Raw genomic sequence first — 17,672 nt, 5'->3', positions numbered from 1 at the left:
TTCGTTCTCGGAACGGCTGGCTTTCTCCTATCCTGTCTTCCTTCTCTATTCGCTTTCGGGACGATAAGACCTTAGCAGTTACAGTTTCCTCTGTCATACCCCTTAAAAAAAAAAAAAAAAAAAAAAGAAGAAGAAGAACAAGAAGATGTGAAGATGAAAAAAAGTGATGCTTTGTTCAGACATAATCTTTGTATTCTTATCTTACAATAGGCATGGATGTACAACCAACATACTTGATATAACAATTGATTCATCCTTTCAGAAAAAATAAACCTGTAGGTAGGGGAGAAACATGGTTTTCGAGATAATTTCTCCTCGAAATTTACAAACAACATAAACTTAAGCGAAGAGCCCATTGCCAATATAAAAGCCAAGCCTGTTGCCAATATAAAAACCAAGTCTATTTCCAATATAAAGACTTGAACTAAGTCCACTCTATTTTCTCATTTCAGATTCCGCTGAACGTGAGATTACCTGGAAAGTGATCTTGCTTGGAATATTTTAACCCTGCTGAATTGCTGCTATTGATTCATCCCTTCAGAAAAAATACACCTGTAGGTAGGGGAGAAACATAGTTTTCGAGATAATTTCTCCTCGAAATTTACAAACAACATAAACTTAAGCGAAGCCCATTGCCAATATAAAAGCCAAGCCTGTTGCCAATATAAAAACCAAGTCCATTTCCAATATAAAAACTTGAACTAAGTCTACTCTATTTTCTCATTTCAGATTCCGCTGAACGTGAGATTACCTGGAAAGTGATCTTGCTTGGAATATTTCAACCCTGCTGAATTGCTCAGCTTGGAAATGTCTCCCCTAGAGAGGTAAGATTCGGATATGACTGTGTCCCCCCTTCCTTTTCTCCTACTCTCTTGAAATTCCTTTGATTTCTGAAAATCCTTCAATCTCTCTTGAAAGTTTTTCGATTTCTGAATCTCATTTGACCCATATTCAGAAATATGGCGGGGTTCGAACCTCAGAAAATCCTTCAATCTCTCTCTCTCTCTCTCTCTCTCTCTCTCTCTCTTGAATTTCCTTTGATTTCTGAATCTCACCTGACCCATATTTATAAATCTTGTGCTCGGCGGGATTCGAATCTCAGAAAAACTCTTTGGTTGGATATCTTCGGAGCTTTTCATTGGGTGGATCAACTCGTGGGAGATTGGCACTGGTTGGTAGAGGATGATTGTGTGTATGAACCTCCCTGTATGAGAAAAAAAAATCGAGTTCAATAATTTAAATGTGAAAAATACACATATTCCTGTTTAAGTTCCTTGGAGTTAGCAGTATTTGCAGCAATTCTATTAAATTAAGTAAGATCTTTTTTTTTTAATTATTGTATCTGTTAACTTGTGCTGTAAATAGCATGTTACTTCCTATAGAATATACTAGTTCACCAGACCTTGTTTAGACTGTTGGGTTAAAGGAACTTTTTAGTAATATTTGGGCAGGATAAACTAGGTATATTCGATTTATCTACGAACAGAGGGATACGGACCCAGCTTGTTCTTCATATGATGAAAAATTTAACCAAGTGTTTCTGCTTTTATTTTTTACTTCCCTTGTCGTGTGTGCAAGGTACTCACCATAATATTGCAGTCAGGTACCACAAAGTTCTCCCTCGATGTAGCGCGAACTTCATTTGATTCCTAGACATCGCGGTTCGGTGCACTTTTCCGCGACTTTGTGCACTCTACTAAACCGCATGGAGTACTTGTCGTTATCTATAGTTGATTTCATATTATCGGTTTATTTATAAATAATACTCATTGATAAACTCACATGGGGTCTCCTTGCATGGCACTAAATCTCAAAGAGGGATTATACATCTCAAGAGAATACAACATGGCATCAAAATCTATGTCATCATTACTAAGGGAGACCTGTTGTTTTGTAGATCCGGTCTTTCTATGCTTCTTCTTGTTGGGTTTCACATCTGAAATCGACAAAAATATTCGCATATTTCTTAGTCTATTGGCTCTTTGCACTTTGCTTTCCCACAAGTTGCGTCATAAGACCATTCTAAGAGAAGTCAACCTACCTACTCCCATCAATTTCAACATGGATATCTATAATTCTACCTATAAATAAACATAGAATAAACAAATTTGCCCGTCCATAGTAATTTTGATTTTTACACAAATCACTGTTAAGTTTCTTTTTAATTGATTTTGATTCAATGCAAATATTGCAAATAAATCTTTGTAAAAAAAAAACACTCTATCTTGAGAAATAGATCGTCGAGAAATAATGACACTGTAAAATAAAAAAATTAAACACTTATGATAACTTACAATGGTCATAGTTGGGTAGGTAGGGACGGAAATTCTCACAGTGTCCGCTTTTAGATGGGAAGATGATGTCCTGATCTTTGGAGCCTGATTTGGAGCTCATTTGAAACCTGGAATGTATGAAATGGAAAATTATTAACTGTTCAAGCAAGAATTAGTTACGAGTATGTAGGTAATCGCAGAACTTTGCCAGCCTAGTTAGCTTGATTGGTAGCGCGTCTGCCTTGTAAGCGTTAGGCCGCGGGTTCGATTCCCGCCCGGGGCGGACTTTATCCTGATGGGATAATGTTCGTTCTCGGAACGGCTGGCTTTTTCCTGTCTTCCTTCTCTTCGATTTCGGGATGATAAGACCTTAGCAGACCCTTTGTCAAACCTCTAAAAAAAAACCTGTGAAGTTTATAGGCCCTAATCTTTTGAAGGTCCTTCTCGCCGAAATCAGTAGGTTTGATACTTACCAAGTGACATAAGTAAGGATCCGCTTGTTCTTGATTAGAATAGCTAGCAGTATGACTACAGTAATAGCGAGCAGAACAGAAGCTACGAGCCAAGTCATTATTAAGCCATCCATTTGGTAATCCGAATTAGTGTGCTCCTGAAAACCAACATAGAAAAGCGTGTAAAACAGGTTATCAGACTTAGAAGGTGTAAAGCTACATGACTACCACTCTGATCTTTCGACAGATCGTTAAGTGGGAATTCGATAATAAATGATAAGACCCTGCTTGCCATGCAGAAGGTCCCGGGTTCGAATCCCACCATCGACAAAAATTTGTACTCGTTTTTCGATTGCAAATATTTCAACGGGTTACTTTCTGGTGTTCTCGTGTTGACCCAGCACCTAAATGGGAAGTATTGTGCCCCTTCTCGCCCATCTGACGAAAGGCAAACTACGGGATGGGCATGCCACGCCACAGGCCACATCAAGCGTCCAATGTAGCAGTTGTTTCATTGCTACGAAAAAAAAACCGCGGGGAAACACTCAACAAAAAAAAAAAAATCCATACCTCGGCTGGGATCGAACCTGTTTGATAAAATGTCCACACTTTTCCCTTGCTAAAGAAATAGCAAAGGTTGTGTGCGAAGGGCATCCACTCGTAAAATTTGTAGCCAAAACCATATGTAAGCCCAAAGCAATGACTCTAGTTAGGGCTGATTGAGAAGCTGACGAAAAACACCGACCCCGTCTGTACACGGGAAAATGCGAAGAAAAAGAAGAAGACTGACGATCCACACTTACCTCAATGCCAATCGACCGGAACAGATAGCAATCCTTGTAGAGATTCCAGATCTGTCTGATCTCCTGGAATCCGATGTTGTTGCTATTGATAGAGATGTTCACCTGGATACATTGGTCCTTGTAAAGGAAGCAGTGCTTGCAATTGTCCACGGAGTTGATCAGGATGAGCTTGTCATAGCTGAAAAAATTCCGAAAGTCAAACACTTCGTTTTTTTTTTTTTTTTTTTACAGGCAATTACAAAGCCAATAATCCTAAGTTTTTGTATGTACACTAAGTGTGATATTATAAGGATTTACATTTTTGTTTAAAGATTCAAAGATTTGTTTAAAGATTAAAGAAGACCCCCGATTTAAAAAAGAGCAAATTACAAAGTATTACTAAAATCGAAAATTATCTCCTCTTGGAATAATGAATGGACCGGATCGCCTTCACTGAAAATAAGCTCCGGGAATTCGAGCTCGAAAACAAGCCCTAGATTCCTTCTTTCAATATCGAGGCGAGAACAAATGTTAGCACACTTTAAAAAAAAATCCGAAAGTCAAACTTCCTTTTGAAACTTGACAAAACTTTAGGGGTATTTTCATTCCGGCAAACCGACACCTGGGAAATTGACCACCTGCTTCAATGGGATTCGTATATAAGCTTATCCCATCCTTTAGGGCTGTTTGCCCCTATGCTTAAGCGTCTGAGTGGGCTTTTTGTGTATACTAAAGCTTCAATGGGAACTGGATTTAGCACTGAACCGATTACGTTACCGGGAAAGTAGGAACGAAGAATTTGAAAAAAAAAAAAAAAAAAATCCAATTTTGTTGCTCAAGAAATTGACCACCTGCTTCAATGGGATTCGTATAAGCTTAACCCATCCTTTAGTGCTGTTTGCCGCTATACTTAAGCGTCTGAGTGGGTTTTTTGTGTATACTAAAGCTTCAATGGGAACTGGATTTAGCACTGAACCGATTACGTTACCGGGAAAGTAGGGACGAAGAATTTGAAAAAAATCCAATTTCTGTTGTACAAAATGTTCAAATCGATTTTATCACAAAGGGCACACGCCGTCTTTTTATTATTTATCAAAATAGAAAGTAATATGGTACTCTGCGGTCTTTTTATTGCTATCAAAGTATGTACTCATTGGAATTAGGGTGTGTGTCTCGTATCAATATTCTTGGTTAAAATAATCGGTAAAATGTGAGAGGGGAAACCTATGACTTGCCCCTATACTTAAGCGTCTGAGTGGGCTTTTTGTGTATACTTAAGCTTCAATGGGAACTGGATTTAGCACTGAACCGAATACGTTACCGGGAAAGTAGGGACGAAGAATTTGAAAAAAATCCAATTTCTGTTGTTGAAAATGTTCAAATCGATTTTATTACAAAGGGCTCACGCCGTCTTTTTATTATTTATCAAAATAGAAAGTAATATGGTACTCTGCGGTCTTTTTATTGCTATCAAAGTATGTACTATGTACTGTTCAAAGTAATGTATTATCCATTGTGATCACAAATGGTGAACCAAGAAAAAATTCTTTGAGTTGCTCTTTCTCTCCCTTAGCTAATGTCCTATCTCCGCCTTTCCTTTTGTCCATTTAGGGAACAGCCATCAGTATATTAGGGTGTTTTCTCGTCTTACTTCAGCTAAAGAGAGTCCTTTGAGTTGAATGAGTAGCCAGTTGTTATAGCAACACATTGGCCATGGCTCGCTGGAATGATTCTTTCCTTTGCTGAAACTGAAATCCCAATGTTCCTTGAAAACATGAGAAGTCTGTCCTAATAATAAATGTAAAGTTCTAAGTGTCTGCCTTGTAAGCGCTGGGTCGCGGGTTCAAATCCCACCCGCGGTGAACTTTATCCTAAACAAATAAGGTTCGTTCTCGGAACGGCTGACTTTCTCCTATCCTATTCTCTTCGATTTCGGGACGATGAGATCCCCGGTTTTACAGTTCCCTCTGTCAAACCTCTTGGAAAAAAAGTTCAAAGTAATGTATTATCCACTGTGATCACAAATGGTGAACCAAGAAAAAATTCTTCGAGTTGCTCTTTCTCTCCCTTAGCTAATGTTCTATCTCCGCCTTCCCTTTTGTCCATTTAGGGAACAGCCATCAGTCAGCCATCAGTATATTAGGGTGTTTTCTCGTCTTACTTCAGCTAAAGAGAGTCCTTTGAGTTGAATGAGTAGCCAGTTGTTATAGCAATGGTGAACCAAGAAAAAAATCTTTGAGGTGCTCTTTCTCTCCCTTAGCTAATGTCCTATCTCCGCCTTTCCTTTTGTCCATTTAGGGAACACCCTTCGGTATACATATTAGGGTGTTTTCTCGTCTTACTTCAGCTAAAGAGAGTCCTTTGAGTTGAATGAGTAGCCAGTTGTTATAGCAAGGAGCTGTGTTACGTTCCGAAGTAGAAGTGGCAAGTTCTGTGGTAGTGGTACCGAAATTGTCCATGTCATCTGAAAACCAAAATGACAAGTTAGCCTAGATAGCTGTGGGTCGTTGCACGTCTATTACATTGTACCCTTCCAAGTGTCTACTTTGGCGGTTATACCCATTCCCATAACCGCCCATGGGCGCGTTTCGCACTGAGGTAACACGTCGCAAGTAGCAAGTCGCAAGATGCTACTGCTTACGTCCTGAATCTTGTTCAAAGAAACATGAACTTTCACATTGGAGTAACAACTAACAACATGTGACAATAGAAATTGATTCAAAAAATAATTTTTCCCACAAACAATCACAAGTAGCAACTAACAAAACTCCAGACTGTTGGTGTTGAAGTAACACTGTTACTTGTTTCCAGGGTTCAAGTAGCAACATGTATCCTCAGTGAGGAAGGTTTCATTTGAAATAATGGTCTGGTCTTTGAAGATGCATGCTACGTAGCATCTTGCGACTTGCTACTTGCGACCAAGTCCTCTTTCTCCTACCTAGGGGTCATTGGAGATTGGATTGTTTACTTAGTCTACTTCCTATTTTGATCAACATTATAAAAATTCAAAGTGTTTTGCCTTTACCTACTTAGCTTGTAAAACACATAATTTTGATCTATTCAATCTTGTTATTAAATTTACTGTCTCTCCTTTCATGTGAATGGAAATTCAGAAATTTATCTGTTTACATACTTTGCATTCAAATTCTCTCCAATCAATTTAATCAGACCTTTGGTCTCTTGTGACCAAGGTCCCATTGTTTTGACATCAGGAACCATTTCTGTATCAATACTTGGAACTGGGACTGCCTTTGGGCTGTTACACTTAGGTTCATGTTTAAATTTGTTTGAATTCTCTGGGCCAGAGTACTTAATGGTATTTTGAAGATTTCATAGTAGCTATACAGGGTGTGCCAGAAAAACACTGACAATGGCTCAGGGTAGGTGAGGTCTACCTACCCTGAGCCATTGTCAGTGTTTTTCTGGCGCACCCTGCTTGAGCTGGGGTACATTAAACAGGGAGTAGGCCAGTTTAGTCTGAATAGGAGGAAGTATACCAGCCTGAATTTCCCTTGCTAGAGAAATAGCAAAGGTTGAGAGTGAAGGGCATCCACTCGTAAAATTTGTAGCCAAAACCAAAATAAATGTCAGCCCAAAGCAAAATGAAGGCTGGAAAAAAAAAACTGTTTGCCTTCCTTTAAGGAAACTCCCCTGATGCCAACAGAGAGCTATTGCCTCATTCACTAAGTTCTGGTTCTGACATACCTATAGTTCTGAAGGTCTGCATATCCACACTGCACCTACAAAATAATACTTTTCCTAAGGGCATACATGAATCATATAGGCTTAGTTACCTTAACTGTTCATTCTGCCTTGTTCTATGTACACTTTACTAAATCTAATGGTGTAATAATAACATTTGTATGTAGAGCTAGAGGGTCAAAATGAAAGTTAGGTCTCAAGGTTTTTCTTTGGAAGACTGATAAGTTCTTGAATTCTTTTTAAAACAATTCAGGTGCATACATATGCACTTACCAACTTACTATACATAGGTAATATCAATCTGAGTGAATAATTAAAATTGGGTAACTGTGTTAAACTATCAAACCAGCAAGGGGCTGTAGGTATATACATATTTAGCATTCATATTTTGTTATCTACAGTCTTGTATTATCATGTCTGATAAAATAATAAATAGGGTTCTACAAGTAGGTATTCTATAAAGCAGAGTATCAGAACCAATAATAGAACCTACCATATTTATGCTAATTAAACTGAACCTCTGACCTTTGATAATATGAAAACTTAACCCGACTTTTAGGGTTGTTTGCCCCTACATCTAAGCCTGAGAGTGGGCTTTTTGTTAAAACGTGAGAGTGTCCAGATGTAAAGTTCCGTCTTAGAGTTCCGGAACCCAGTCACTCGATTGGGCTTCCGGCACCCTAGTTTTTTCTTCTCAATGTAGGATGTTCGATGACTTACTCTTGATGACTTACCAGTAGCTACATACAGGTTGTCTCCAGCAGCCTGATCTTGATGACTTACCAGTAGCTACATACAGGTTGTCTCCAGCAGCCTGATCTTGATGACTTACCAGTAGCTACATACAGGTTGTCTCCAGCAGCCTGATCTTGATGACTTACCAGTAGCTACATACAGGTTGTCTCCAGCAGCCTGATCTTGATGACTTACCAGTAGCTACATACAGGTTGTCTCCAGCAGCCTGATCTTGATGACTTACCAGTAGCTACATACAGGTTGTCTCCAGCAGCCTGATCTTGATGACTTACCAGTAGCTACATACAGGTTGTCTCCAGCAGCCTGATCGATATCAAACGTCTGCATAATGATCTCAATCTCACTCCCATACTCTCCCACATTGATAGTGTAAGTCCATTCACACCCTGACCTATACGGGTATGGATAGCCAGGGGATTGTATTCTGCCTACTTGAGCGTTCACCTCTATCTTGTGAGAACATTGAGGCTTGGTCTGCTGGCCTGAAACACAACTGATGTACTGTCAAGTGTCAGTCCAAGTATTGCTTTCTATGTTATAGCTCAAAACACGAACCTCAATGGTGCAATGGTTAACGCGTTGGATGTGGAGGATAGTGGTTCGAGTCCAAGTCAAGTCATAAAATTTATCTAGGTGTAATAATCGGGGAACGATATTTGTGACAAGCATTTAAGTATGCTTAAACGATTGAAAATTCCTCCTTTGCTTCAAATGTTCAAAAAAGAGTGGAGCTTGGAGCATAGAGCAATCAGCTTCGGAAGACAACGTAAGAAGAAGAATGAAACTATAGGATAAAGGAAAGTGAAAAAAAAACTTACAAAATTGAACCGGGTTATTGCCCGGGGCATTCTCGGCCACTCAACTTTCTTTAATCATAAAAAGTTTTACTAAAAGTGTTTCTGGTTTTTAGTCCGCCCTTCCTTTATTAAATTACAATAGTAATAATAAAAGCTATAGCGACGGACTATTGTGTTCGCTTCGGTGTCGTCTGTCTGTCTGTCCCCATAGAGCATAGAAGGACTTATCCAAACCGCATGCACAACCGCGAAGCCCCGGGAGCGCGACCGTGAACAAGGGACCGCGAAGCTCGACCATATGCACAACCCCGGGAGCGCGCAGCGCGACCGTATACGCAACCTCCCGAGCACGCTGTGCGAGTAATACTAATAATAACCTGAATATTAAACAAATTAGGTAGGTACTTGGGTACTAATTTTCCACGATCGAGTAAACAACGGGCTAAAAAATTCCCGGAGGGACGGACCCAGCTTGTTCTTCCTATGATGAAAAATTTAACCAAGTGTTTCTGCTTTTATTTTTTACTTCCCTTATCGTGTGTGCAAGGTACTCACCATAATATTGCAGTCAGGTACCACAAAGTTCTCCCTCGGTGTAGCGCGAACTTCATTTGATTCCTAGACATCGCGGTTCGGTGCACTTTTCCGCGACTTTGTGCACTCTACTAAACCGCATGGAGTACAACGTGTGATTCTAGCTATGATAACGCCGCAAACACTGTGACTCCGGGAGCTATTCGTCATACGGCCCTTGCATTCGAGACTTCCCTTAGAGTAAGCATTGTACTACGAGTAGATTCGTAGAAGACCCAACTTAAGGCTGTTTGTCCGTACACCTAAAGGTAGAGAAACACACTACCATCACGTTACGGCTCGTCACGGGCAACTTACACCACTACAAGACTGGGAACCTATAATTTACTGCTAAACAAGTTCAAAGCGTGAGTAGAAATCAGAATTTTCTGGGAAAGATATAGGTAGGCATTATCTTCTTTGCATTAGTACTTCCTGAAAAGTACTAATGTGTACTTATATAGGAACATCAGAAAGAGATTGTTTGAGTTGCCTACAAGAAATAAACCATTCTTCTTATTTATCTATTTAAAAAATCTTGTCTCCAAAAAGTACCTATGCTTGAGAGCAGAGTATCCAAAATAAAACAGACTGGTTGGTCCGTTTCGTACCATAGGTTTCCTAAGAACCACTGATCTACATACTTACAACCTACCAAGCTAGATTCGTAGATTCTCGTAGAAGCTTAACCCATTCTGTTTGGGACTGTTTGCCTCTACACCTAAGCGTCAGAGTGGGCTTTTTGTGTATGACGTACTAAGGTACCTCTGTGTTCTGTGTTACATCTTCTTACCTAGTTTACTTAATAAGAAACTAGGCTAACCCAATTTGAAGGAAGCAAAAAATAATCCCATCTATTTTCAGGGAAGACGGAACCCCGCCTGTGTATGGACATAATTAACTTCAAATGACTTCATACCTAATATGTGGTCATACAATGAGTCATACAGATGTGTGATGTGATTCACAGAGAGATAATCTTTGTTTCAATAGGATTTCTATAGAAAATTTCAACACACAAAATTTAATTGAGAAGACCTTCTAAGTAGGTATGTCTCTTTGTTCATTTATTAATCTGATGTGTATTTTCTTTTCAGACTGAAACCAGAATCAGTGGAGCTCGTCACGTTACGTCACGTCACGTTACGTGATAGTAGTTTGGCTGTCCTGAGCGAGATTACCTACACTATTATGGGAAAACTTTGAACTAGGTACATCTTTCTGACTCCCCATGAGTTCAGTTTCTAATACCTTTAGCCTCAAAGTGAGCTTTTTGTGTGCTATTCATTGTACTTCGTCAGAAGGGATTTAAAAAAATCTTTCATTTGGTCAAACAGCTGTTGCTTCATAAGGTAGAATCACACTACCATCAGGTTACGTCACGTAACGTTACGTGATAGTAGTTTGGCTGTCCTGAGCGAGATTACCTACACTATTATGGGAAAACTTTGAATTACATCTTTCTGACTCCCCATGAGTTCAGTTTCTAATGCCTTTAGCCTTAAAGTGAGCTTTTTGTGTGCTATTCATTGTACTTCGTCAGAAGGGATTTAAAAAAATCTTTCATTTGGTCAAACAGCTGTTGCTTCATTTCGGATGCCTGTGTCATAGCATGCCCATAAAACCAAGTAAAGGCCTGTTTCCACTTGTTGTTCGGAAAAAATCGGATGAAACTCACGACAAGTGAGAACGGTCTTTTAGGTGCTAGGTCCATAGATTTCTGGCTAGGTCACAACACAGGGAACCAGAGATTAACCCGTTTAAAATTCTAAACATTTAATTTACCATAAAGATCAGAGCATAGGGCGCGAGTTGTTGACTTACTGACCGCACTGTCAGTCCCTACCAGTACCAGTTTTTGTCTCAACAAATCGAACCCGGGACCCTGCCTCTGTTACAGAGTTCACTTTGACGAGGAAGCTATGAGAAATAATTCTAGAGTTTTTCAGCCATCTCCTTATCTCGCTCCCCATCTCTGTGAAATGTTGATAGTGAAAAATAAACAAACTGTAAAAATAACGAGAGAACGGTCTTTTAGGTGCTAGGTCCATAGATTTCTGGCTAGGTCACAACACAGGGAACCAGAGATTAACCCGTTTAAAACTCTAAACATTTAATTTACCATGAAGATCAGAGCATAGGGCGCGAGTTGTTGACTTACTGACCGCACTGTCAGTCCCTACCAGTACCAGTTTTTGTCTCAACAAATCGGACCCGGGACCCTGCCTCTGTTACAGAGTTCACTTTGACGAGGAAGCTATGAGAAATAATCCTAGAGTTTTTCAGCCATCTCCTTATCTCGCTCCCCATCTCTGTGAAATGTTGATAGTGAAAAATAAACAAACTGTAAAAATAACGAGGAATTATTAAATTAAAATGACTGTTAATATTTTTTTCTATAATTTTTAGTGGGGGCTCGAATTGTGAGTGCGTCGGTTTTCGTTCGAAGTTGCTGTGGGTTGTCGTGTGTGATTTAAGCTATAATTTTTAGTGGGGGCTCGAATTGTGAGTGCGTCGGTTTTCGTTCGAAGTTGCTGTGGGTTGTCGTGTGTGATTTAAGAATAACCATGTCCTTAAAAATACGACCTGCGAAGCTTCTTCTTGGTTGTCCAAATAAAAGCTCAGGTAATGTGAATTTAATCTAACAAGGGAGGAATAAAAATAAATCAAATACCTGTAGTACCATAAGATAAACGTGTACCGTGTAGGTACCTACCTTCTTATGCAGTGTTTGATACCTACCTGCCTAGGTATTCTTTCTTTTAATTAATCAAGATTTTAGGTTTACTTATTTAATGAAATATTTTCATTATTATCTTGATGGAAGACTCAGTAACTTTGTGAAGTTCCATTATTACCTATCCTTTCATTATTACCTATCCTAAAATTGCCAGAAAATTTCAAGCATAATTATCAAAGTTCCTCCGGAGCCCCAGGTACAGCAGTTTGAGAACTACTGCATATAATACGCCTTGAAATATCGGTTCACAACGATGCAATGTGCATTGCATTTGTGTGCTGCTCTCTGGCGGGGAAAGTACAAACCACTTATCTCGATACATACAGCGCGGGAGATTTTGAATTTTGTTCCTTGAAATTATGCAGTGTTTGGTACCTACCTGCCTAGGTACGAGTATTCTTTCTTTTAATTAATCAAGATTTTAGGTTTACTTATTTGATGAAATATTTTCATTATTATCTTGATGGAAGACTCAGTAACTTTGTGAAGTTCCATTATTACCTATCCTTTCATTAATACCTATCCTAAAATTGCCAGAAAATTTTAAGCATAATTTTCAAAGTTCCTCCGGAGCCCCAGGTACAGCAGTTTGAGAACCACTGCAAATAATACGCCTTGAAATATCGGTTCACAACGATGCAATGTGCATTGTATTTGTGTGCTGCTCTCTGGCGGGGAAAGTACAAACCACTTATCTCGATACATACAGCGCGGGAGATTTTGAATTTTGTTCCTTGAAATAAATTTTATTTGAGGGCTGGACTCTGGATTTTCATTTGATAAGTTGATAACAGTTAACTTTCCGTTCTGATATCAGGGTCTTGTTGGATTAGGATTCACTTATCAGACACCTGTTATCAGTGCCTGATATGTTTTGTTGACATTTCAAAAACAGTTCAAGTTAAAACTTAAAACATTGTGAATTTCTTCCTACTTTGACATTGGGTGGTATTTGGAAGAGAGGACAGGTTTGGACTGAAAGATTTACAAAGCCAGATTGTGAATTTCTTCCTACTTTGACATTGGGTGGTATTTGGAAGAGAGGACAGGTTTGGACTGAAAGATTTACAAAGCCAGAGAGGTTTTACCATATTTTTTGTTAACCGTGTATTATTTTGATTAATCATCTTCAAAAACTACCATCAAAATGGGTGATCAAGAAATGCCAAATTATATAAAGTTTTTGTTCGGAGGAACTGCAGGGTAAGCAATGTTCAAGGATATTTTCATTTCTACTATTTATGAGGTACTTCAAGAGTAATTAATATTTCTCATGCCCTTGTACAATGTATTCAACAAGTCCTCTTTCTCCTACCTAGGGGTCATTGGAGATTGGATTGTTTACTTAGTCTACTTCCTATTTTGATCAACATTATAAAAATTCAAAGTGTTTTGCCTTTACCTACTTAGCTTGTAAAACACATAATTTTGATGTATTCAATCTTGTTATTAAATTTACTGTCTCTCCTTTCATGTGAATAGGAATTCAGAAATTTTTCTGTTTACATACTTTGCATTCAAATTCTCTCCAATCAATTTAATCAGACCTTTGGTCTCTTGTGACCAAGGTCCCATTGTTTTGACATCAGGAACCATTTCTGTATCAATACTTGGAACTGCTATTCAATCTTGTTATTAAATTTACTGTCTCTCCTTTCATGTGAATGGAAATTCAGAAATTTTTCTGTTTACATACTTTGCATTCAAATTCTCTCCTATCAATTTAATCAGACCTTTGGTCTCTTGTGACCAAGGTCCCATTGTTTTGACATCAGGAACCATTTCTGTATCAATACTTGGAACTGGGACTGCCTTTGGGCTGTTACACTTAGGTTCATGTTTAAATTTGTTTGAATTCTCTGGGCCAGAGTACTTAATGGTATTTTGAAGATTTCATAGTAGCTATACAGGGTGTGCCAGAAAAACACTGACAATGGCTCAGGGTACACCCATTCCCATAACCGCCCATGTTAGTGTCGTTCGAGCAGGATAAACAAGGTCTATTCTATTCTACTTTGTGCCTTGTACGCCCTAGGTCGCGGGTGCAATGTCCGCCCGGGAGTAAATTTATCCCTCTATAAAACCTCTTTCTTCTATTGTCCTCCTTCCGCTTTCGATTTGGGACGATAAGACCTCCATTGTTACCAGCTCCCTCTACAAACCTACAAGGGTTGGATGGCAGAGATTAGAGATTGCCTTGGGCTTTGGCAATAATCGTATTAATCGTGCCCATTGATTGAATTTCAGTAAAGAGTAGATATAGGTACAAATTTTGATATGTTTTGCTTTTTATTGTTATAAACTTTTTTTCTTCTTTTTTTTAAGGCCTCTTATGTTTGATGAACTCACCATGTTTTCGGAATACAATACTGAAGCCCACATGTGTGTTGATCAAATGCTGAGAATCGTGCCCATTGATTGAATTTCAGTAAAGGGTAGATATAGGTACATATTTTGATATAGTTTGCTTTTTATTGTTATAAACTTTTTTTCTTTTTTTAAGGCCTCTTATGTTTGATGAACTCACCATGTTTTCGGAATACAATACTGAAGCCCACATGTGTGTTGATCAAATGCTGAGTGGTGACAAATCTCAGTATGGCCGGGGATCGAACGTAGACCTCCAGATCTGTCTTCTCTATCTTGTACCAATTGCGGTTGTCCTCAATGGTGCCTGAAAAAATGAGTGATGTGGTACCCCAAGTTTAAGGGTGGAAGAACTCTTGGGTTTGGGTTATTTTCCCTGGGATTGGCAAGAATTCTTGGGTTATTTTCCCTGATTTAGGGTGTTTGAATACTGTATTCATGTGAGGATTCGTATAATCTTAACCCGACCCAAGTGCAAGAGTGGAAGAACTCTATTGTTGGGTTATTTCCCCTGATTTAAAATTTTGAATGCAGGACTGCCTTTGGGCTGTTACACTTAGGTTCATGTTTAAGTTTGTTTGAATTATCTGGGCCAGAGTACTTAATGGTATTTTGAAGATTTCATAGTAGCTATACAGGGTGTGCCAGAAAAACACTGACAATGGCTCAGGGTACATGAGGTCTACCTACCCTGAGCCGTTGTCAGTGTTTTTGTGGCGCACCCTGCTTGAGCTGGGGGGCATTAAACAGGGAGCAGGCCAGTTTAGTCTGGATAGGAGGGAGTATACCTACCAGCTTGAATTTCCCTTGCTAGAGAAATAGCAAAGGTTGAGAGTGAAGGGCATCCACTCGTAAAATTTGTAGCCAAAACCAAATGTCAGCCCAAAGCAAAATGAAGGCTGAAAAAAAAACTGTTCTTGGCCTTCCTTTAAGGAAACTTCCCTGATGCCAACAGAAGAGAGCTATTGCCTCATTCACTAAGTTCTGGTTCTGACATACCTATAGTTCTGAAGGTCTGCATATCCACACTGCACCTACAAAATACCACGTGGGGGATTCGTATAATCTTAACCCGCCCCAAGTGCAAGAGTGGAAGAACTCTATTGTTGGGTTATTTCCCCTGATTTAAAATTTTGAATGCGTCATTCGAGCAGGATAAACAAGGTCTATTCTATTCTATTTTCTACCTTGTACGCCCTAGGTCGCGGGTGCAATGTCCGCCCGGGAGTAAATTTATCCCTCTATAAAACCTCTTTCTTCTATACCTACTGTCCTCCTTCCGCCTTCGATTTGGGACGATAAGACCTCCATTGTTACAGCTCCCTCTACAAACCTACAAGGGTTGGATGGCAGAGATTGCCTTGGGCTTTGGCAATAATCGTATTGATCGTGCCCATTGATTGAACTTCAGTAAAGAGTAGATATACATATTTTGATATAGTTTGCTTTTTATTGTTATAAACTTTTTTTCTTCTTTTTTTAAGGCCTCTTTGATGAACTCACCATGTTTTCGGAATACAATACTGAAGCCCACATGTGTGTTGATCAAATGCTGAGTGGTGACAAATCTCAGTATGTTTCGCGGGCCGCGGGTTGGACAACCCTGCAATATCCTGTCTCACCTAGTCCGAGCTCATCTCAACCCGGTACATAACCACAGCTTGAGTTATTATTTTTATTTTTTTCAATTATGGAAAAATTACCTAAAGGTGTCTCCAAACATAGTCGACCGGCCGTCGATCGACTAGCTGAATCTATGTTGTCGATTCAGTGTGGACAGTTCAGTGTGGGCATACCTTAATTGTCAACACCTCCTGCATTTGTAAACTAACATTTCTGAGATGGGTGTTTCATCGGCGTTTTTATTTCGTAGCAATGAAATAACTGCTACGTTAAATGCTTGTGATCTGTGTCGTAGCATACCCGTAATATGAGTTTTCCGTAAGAATCCTGAACTGAAGTTAGATAAATCCTCATTTCTTTAAGTTCAGTTCAGAATTCTACTTGAAAATTGGAATCTGTATTACGGATAACTCGATTATGATCATGATTCAACAAGAAAAATACGCCTTTGGTAAACTAATGCATTTAATGTTATGTCACATTCGAGTTTTCACCTTGGCTTTAGGGCCGAGCTTTTTCGAGTTTACACGATAATAATCCTCCAAGGACGTTCTTCCTTCTCGTTTTTGTACTGTCACTTTAATCTCAATCTACAACGCTTGATTAATGCCCGGGTGACAATCTGCGTTTCAAATCAGTTCAAGTTTAGCGGATTAAACAATCTGATTGGTCGATTTCACCCGTTGTTGCCAACTAGATTTCTTAAATCCTAGACCTAGAGGTAAACTTAAACCGAGTTTAAACGCAGATTGTGGCTCCGGCCATAACAATAATAAATCTCTGTTTAACTTTGCACATGGGATAAAACCAATCTTTAATCTTCACATAAATGTATACACCCCACCCAATTTGATCTAAAAGTCAGCGCGAATGACCTTGTAGTTAAAGCGCTTTAAAAAACTAAAAAAATCTAAAAGTCAGCGCGAATGACCTTGTAGTTAAAGCGCTTTAAAAAACTAAAAAAAAAACTTCACTTCTAATATGTATTAATAAACATCAGCCAAAATAAACATGAATGTCACAACTAACTACTTTATAATTTATGTGCCGTACCCCGTACCTATCCTGTAATCTAAGTATTTATATTTTGGAGATTTATTTTTTAGTTGTAAATTTGTTATACAAACCCAATGTCCCCAATCACAGCCCGCCATTTATTTGTGTATTAATTATGTTAAAGAAGTCCCCTTTGTTAAACAGGTCAAACTTGTTTAACTTTGTTCTCATGATACTTTTATAGAAGCATTTACTAATACTTACGAGTATTTTTTTATTTTATTAGGTATTTTTTTTTTTTTTTACTAACAATTGAAAAATATTCCATTTTATTAATAAATTAGTTAAAATTAGTAAACTCCACGAAATACTTTGCACGTCATTTTCTTCTGCCTAAATCGAGATGTGTAACAACAGGAATAAATGCGGGATTGCGGGACCATTTATTTATCATTCGCGCATTCCAACGTTTTACAAGGACTTTTTTTACATTATGTTAGGGTTCCGTTTTGAGTTACCTACAGGAACTAGAAAATATTCGATGTTTTAAAATTGGCTGGCAAGAAATGCGTGCATAAAAATAGTGCCTTCAGCTAAATTAAATTAAAAAA

At 38.7% G+C, this 17,672-nt stretch overlaps 1 protein-coding gene and 4 long non-coding RNA genes across 7 annotated transcripts in view; 1 reads left to right on the top strand and 4 right to left on the bottom strand.

Annotated features, from left to right (window-relative positions):
- Positions 1-1,710, bottom strand: part of LOC103521088 — a 12,925-nt gene extending 11,215 nt beyond the window's left edge. For 2 of the 3 annotated variants that reach the window (XM_017448812.2, XM_026831910.1), the window contains exon 1: positions 1,587-1,710. In XM_017448812.2, coding sequence (XP_017304301.1) covers positions 1,587-1,657 — 71 coding nt within the window. In that variant the 5' untranslated portion in view covers positions 1,658-1,710. The remainder of the gene's footprint in view (positions 1-1,586) is intronic. The other variant, XM_017448814.2, reaches the window with a different exon arrangement.
- Positions 1,711-5,210: 3,500 nt separating this feature from the next.
- LOC113472262 lies at positions 5,211-14,738 on the bottom strand. Its single transcript, XR_003394657.1, has 3 exons — positions 14,603-14,738; positions 5,850-5,971; positions 5,211-5,255 (listed from the first exon to the last, which is right to left on the bottom strand). It is a non-coding gene; the product is annotated as an uncharacterized LOC113472262 (long non-coding RNA).
- On the bottom strand, positions 8,257-9,637 carry LOC113472267. Its single transcript, XR_003394661.1, has 2 exons — positions 9,318-9,637; positions 8,257-8,447 (listed from the first exon to the last, which is right to left on the bottom strand). It is a non-coding gene; the product is annotated as an uncharacterized LOC113472267 (long non-coding RNA).
- LOC113472272 lies at positions 12,800-13,276 on the top strand. Its single transcript, XR_003394663.1, has 2 exons — positions 12,800-13,043; positions 13,125-13,276. It is a non-coding gene; the product is annotated as an uncharacterized LOC113472272 (long non-coding RNA).
- Positions 14,739-16,332: 1,594 nt separating the features above from the next.
- LOC113472260 lies at positions 16,333-17,666 on the bottom strand. Its single transcript, XR_003394655.1, has 2 exons — positions 16,997-17,666; positions 16,333-16,940 (listed from the first exon to the last, which is right to left on the bottom strand). It is a non-coding gene; the product is annotated as an uncharacterized LOC113472260 (long non-coding RNA).
- Positions 17,667-17,672: the final 6 nt, after the last annotated feature.

The sequence above is a fragment of the Diaphorina citri genome, unplaced genomic scaffold, assembly GCF_000475195.1.
Source record: "Diaphorina citri unplaced genomic scaffold, Diaci psyllid genome assembly version 1.1 scaffold73, whole genome shotgun sequence".
Taxonomy (NCBI): Eukaryota; Metazoa; Arthropoda; class Insecta; order Hemiptera; family Psyllidae; genus Diaphorina; species Diaphorina citri.
This window is presented reverse-complemented; position numbering and strand designations above follow the sequence as displayed.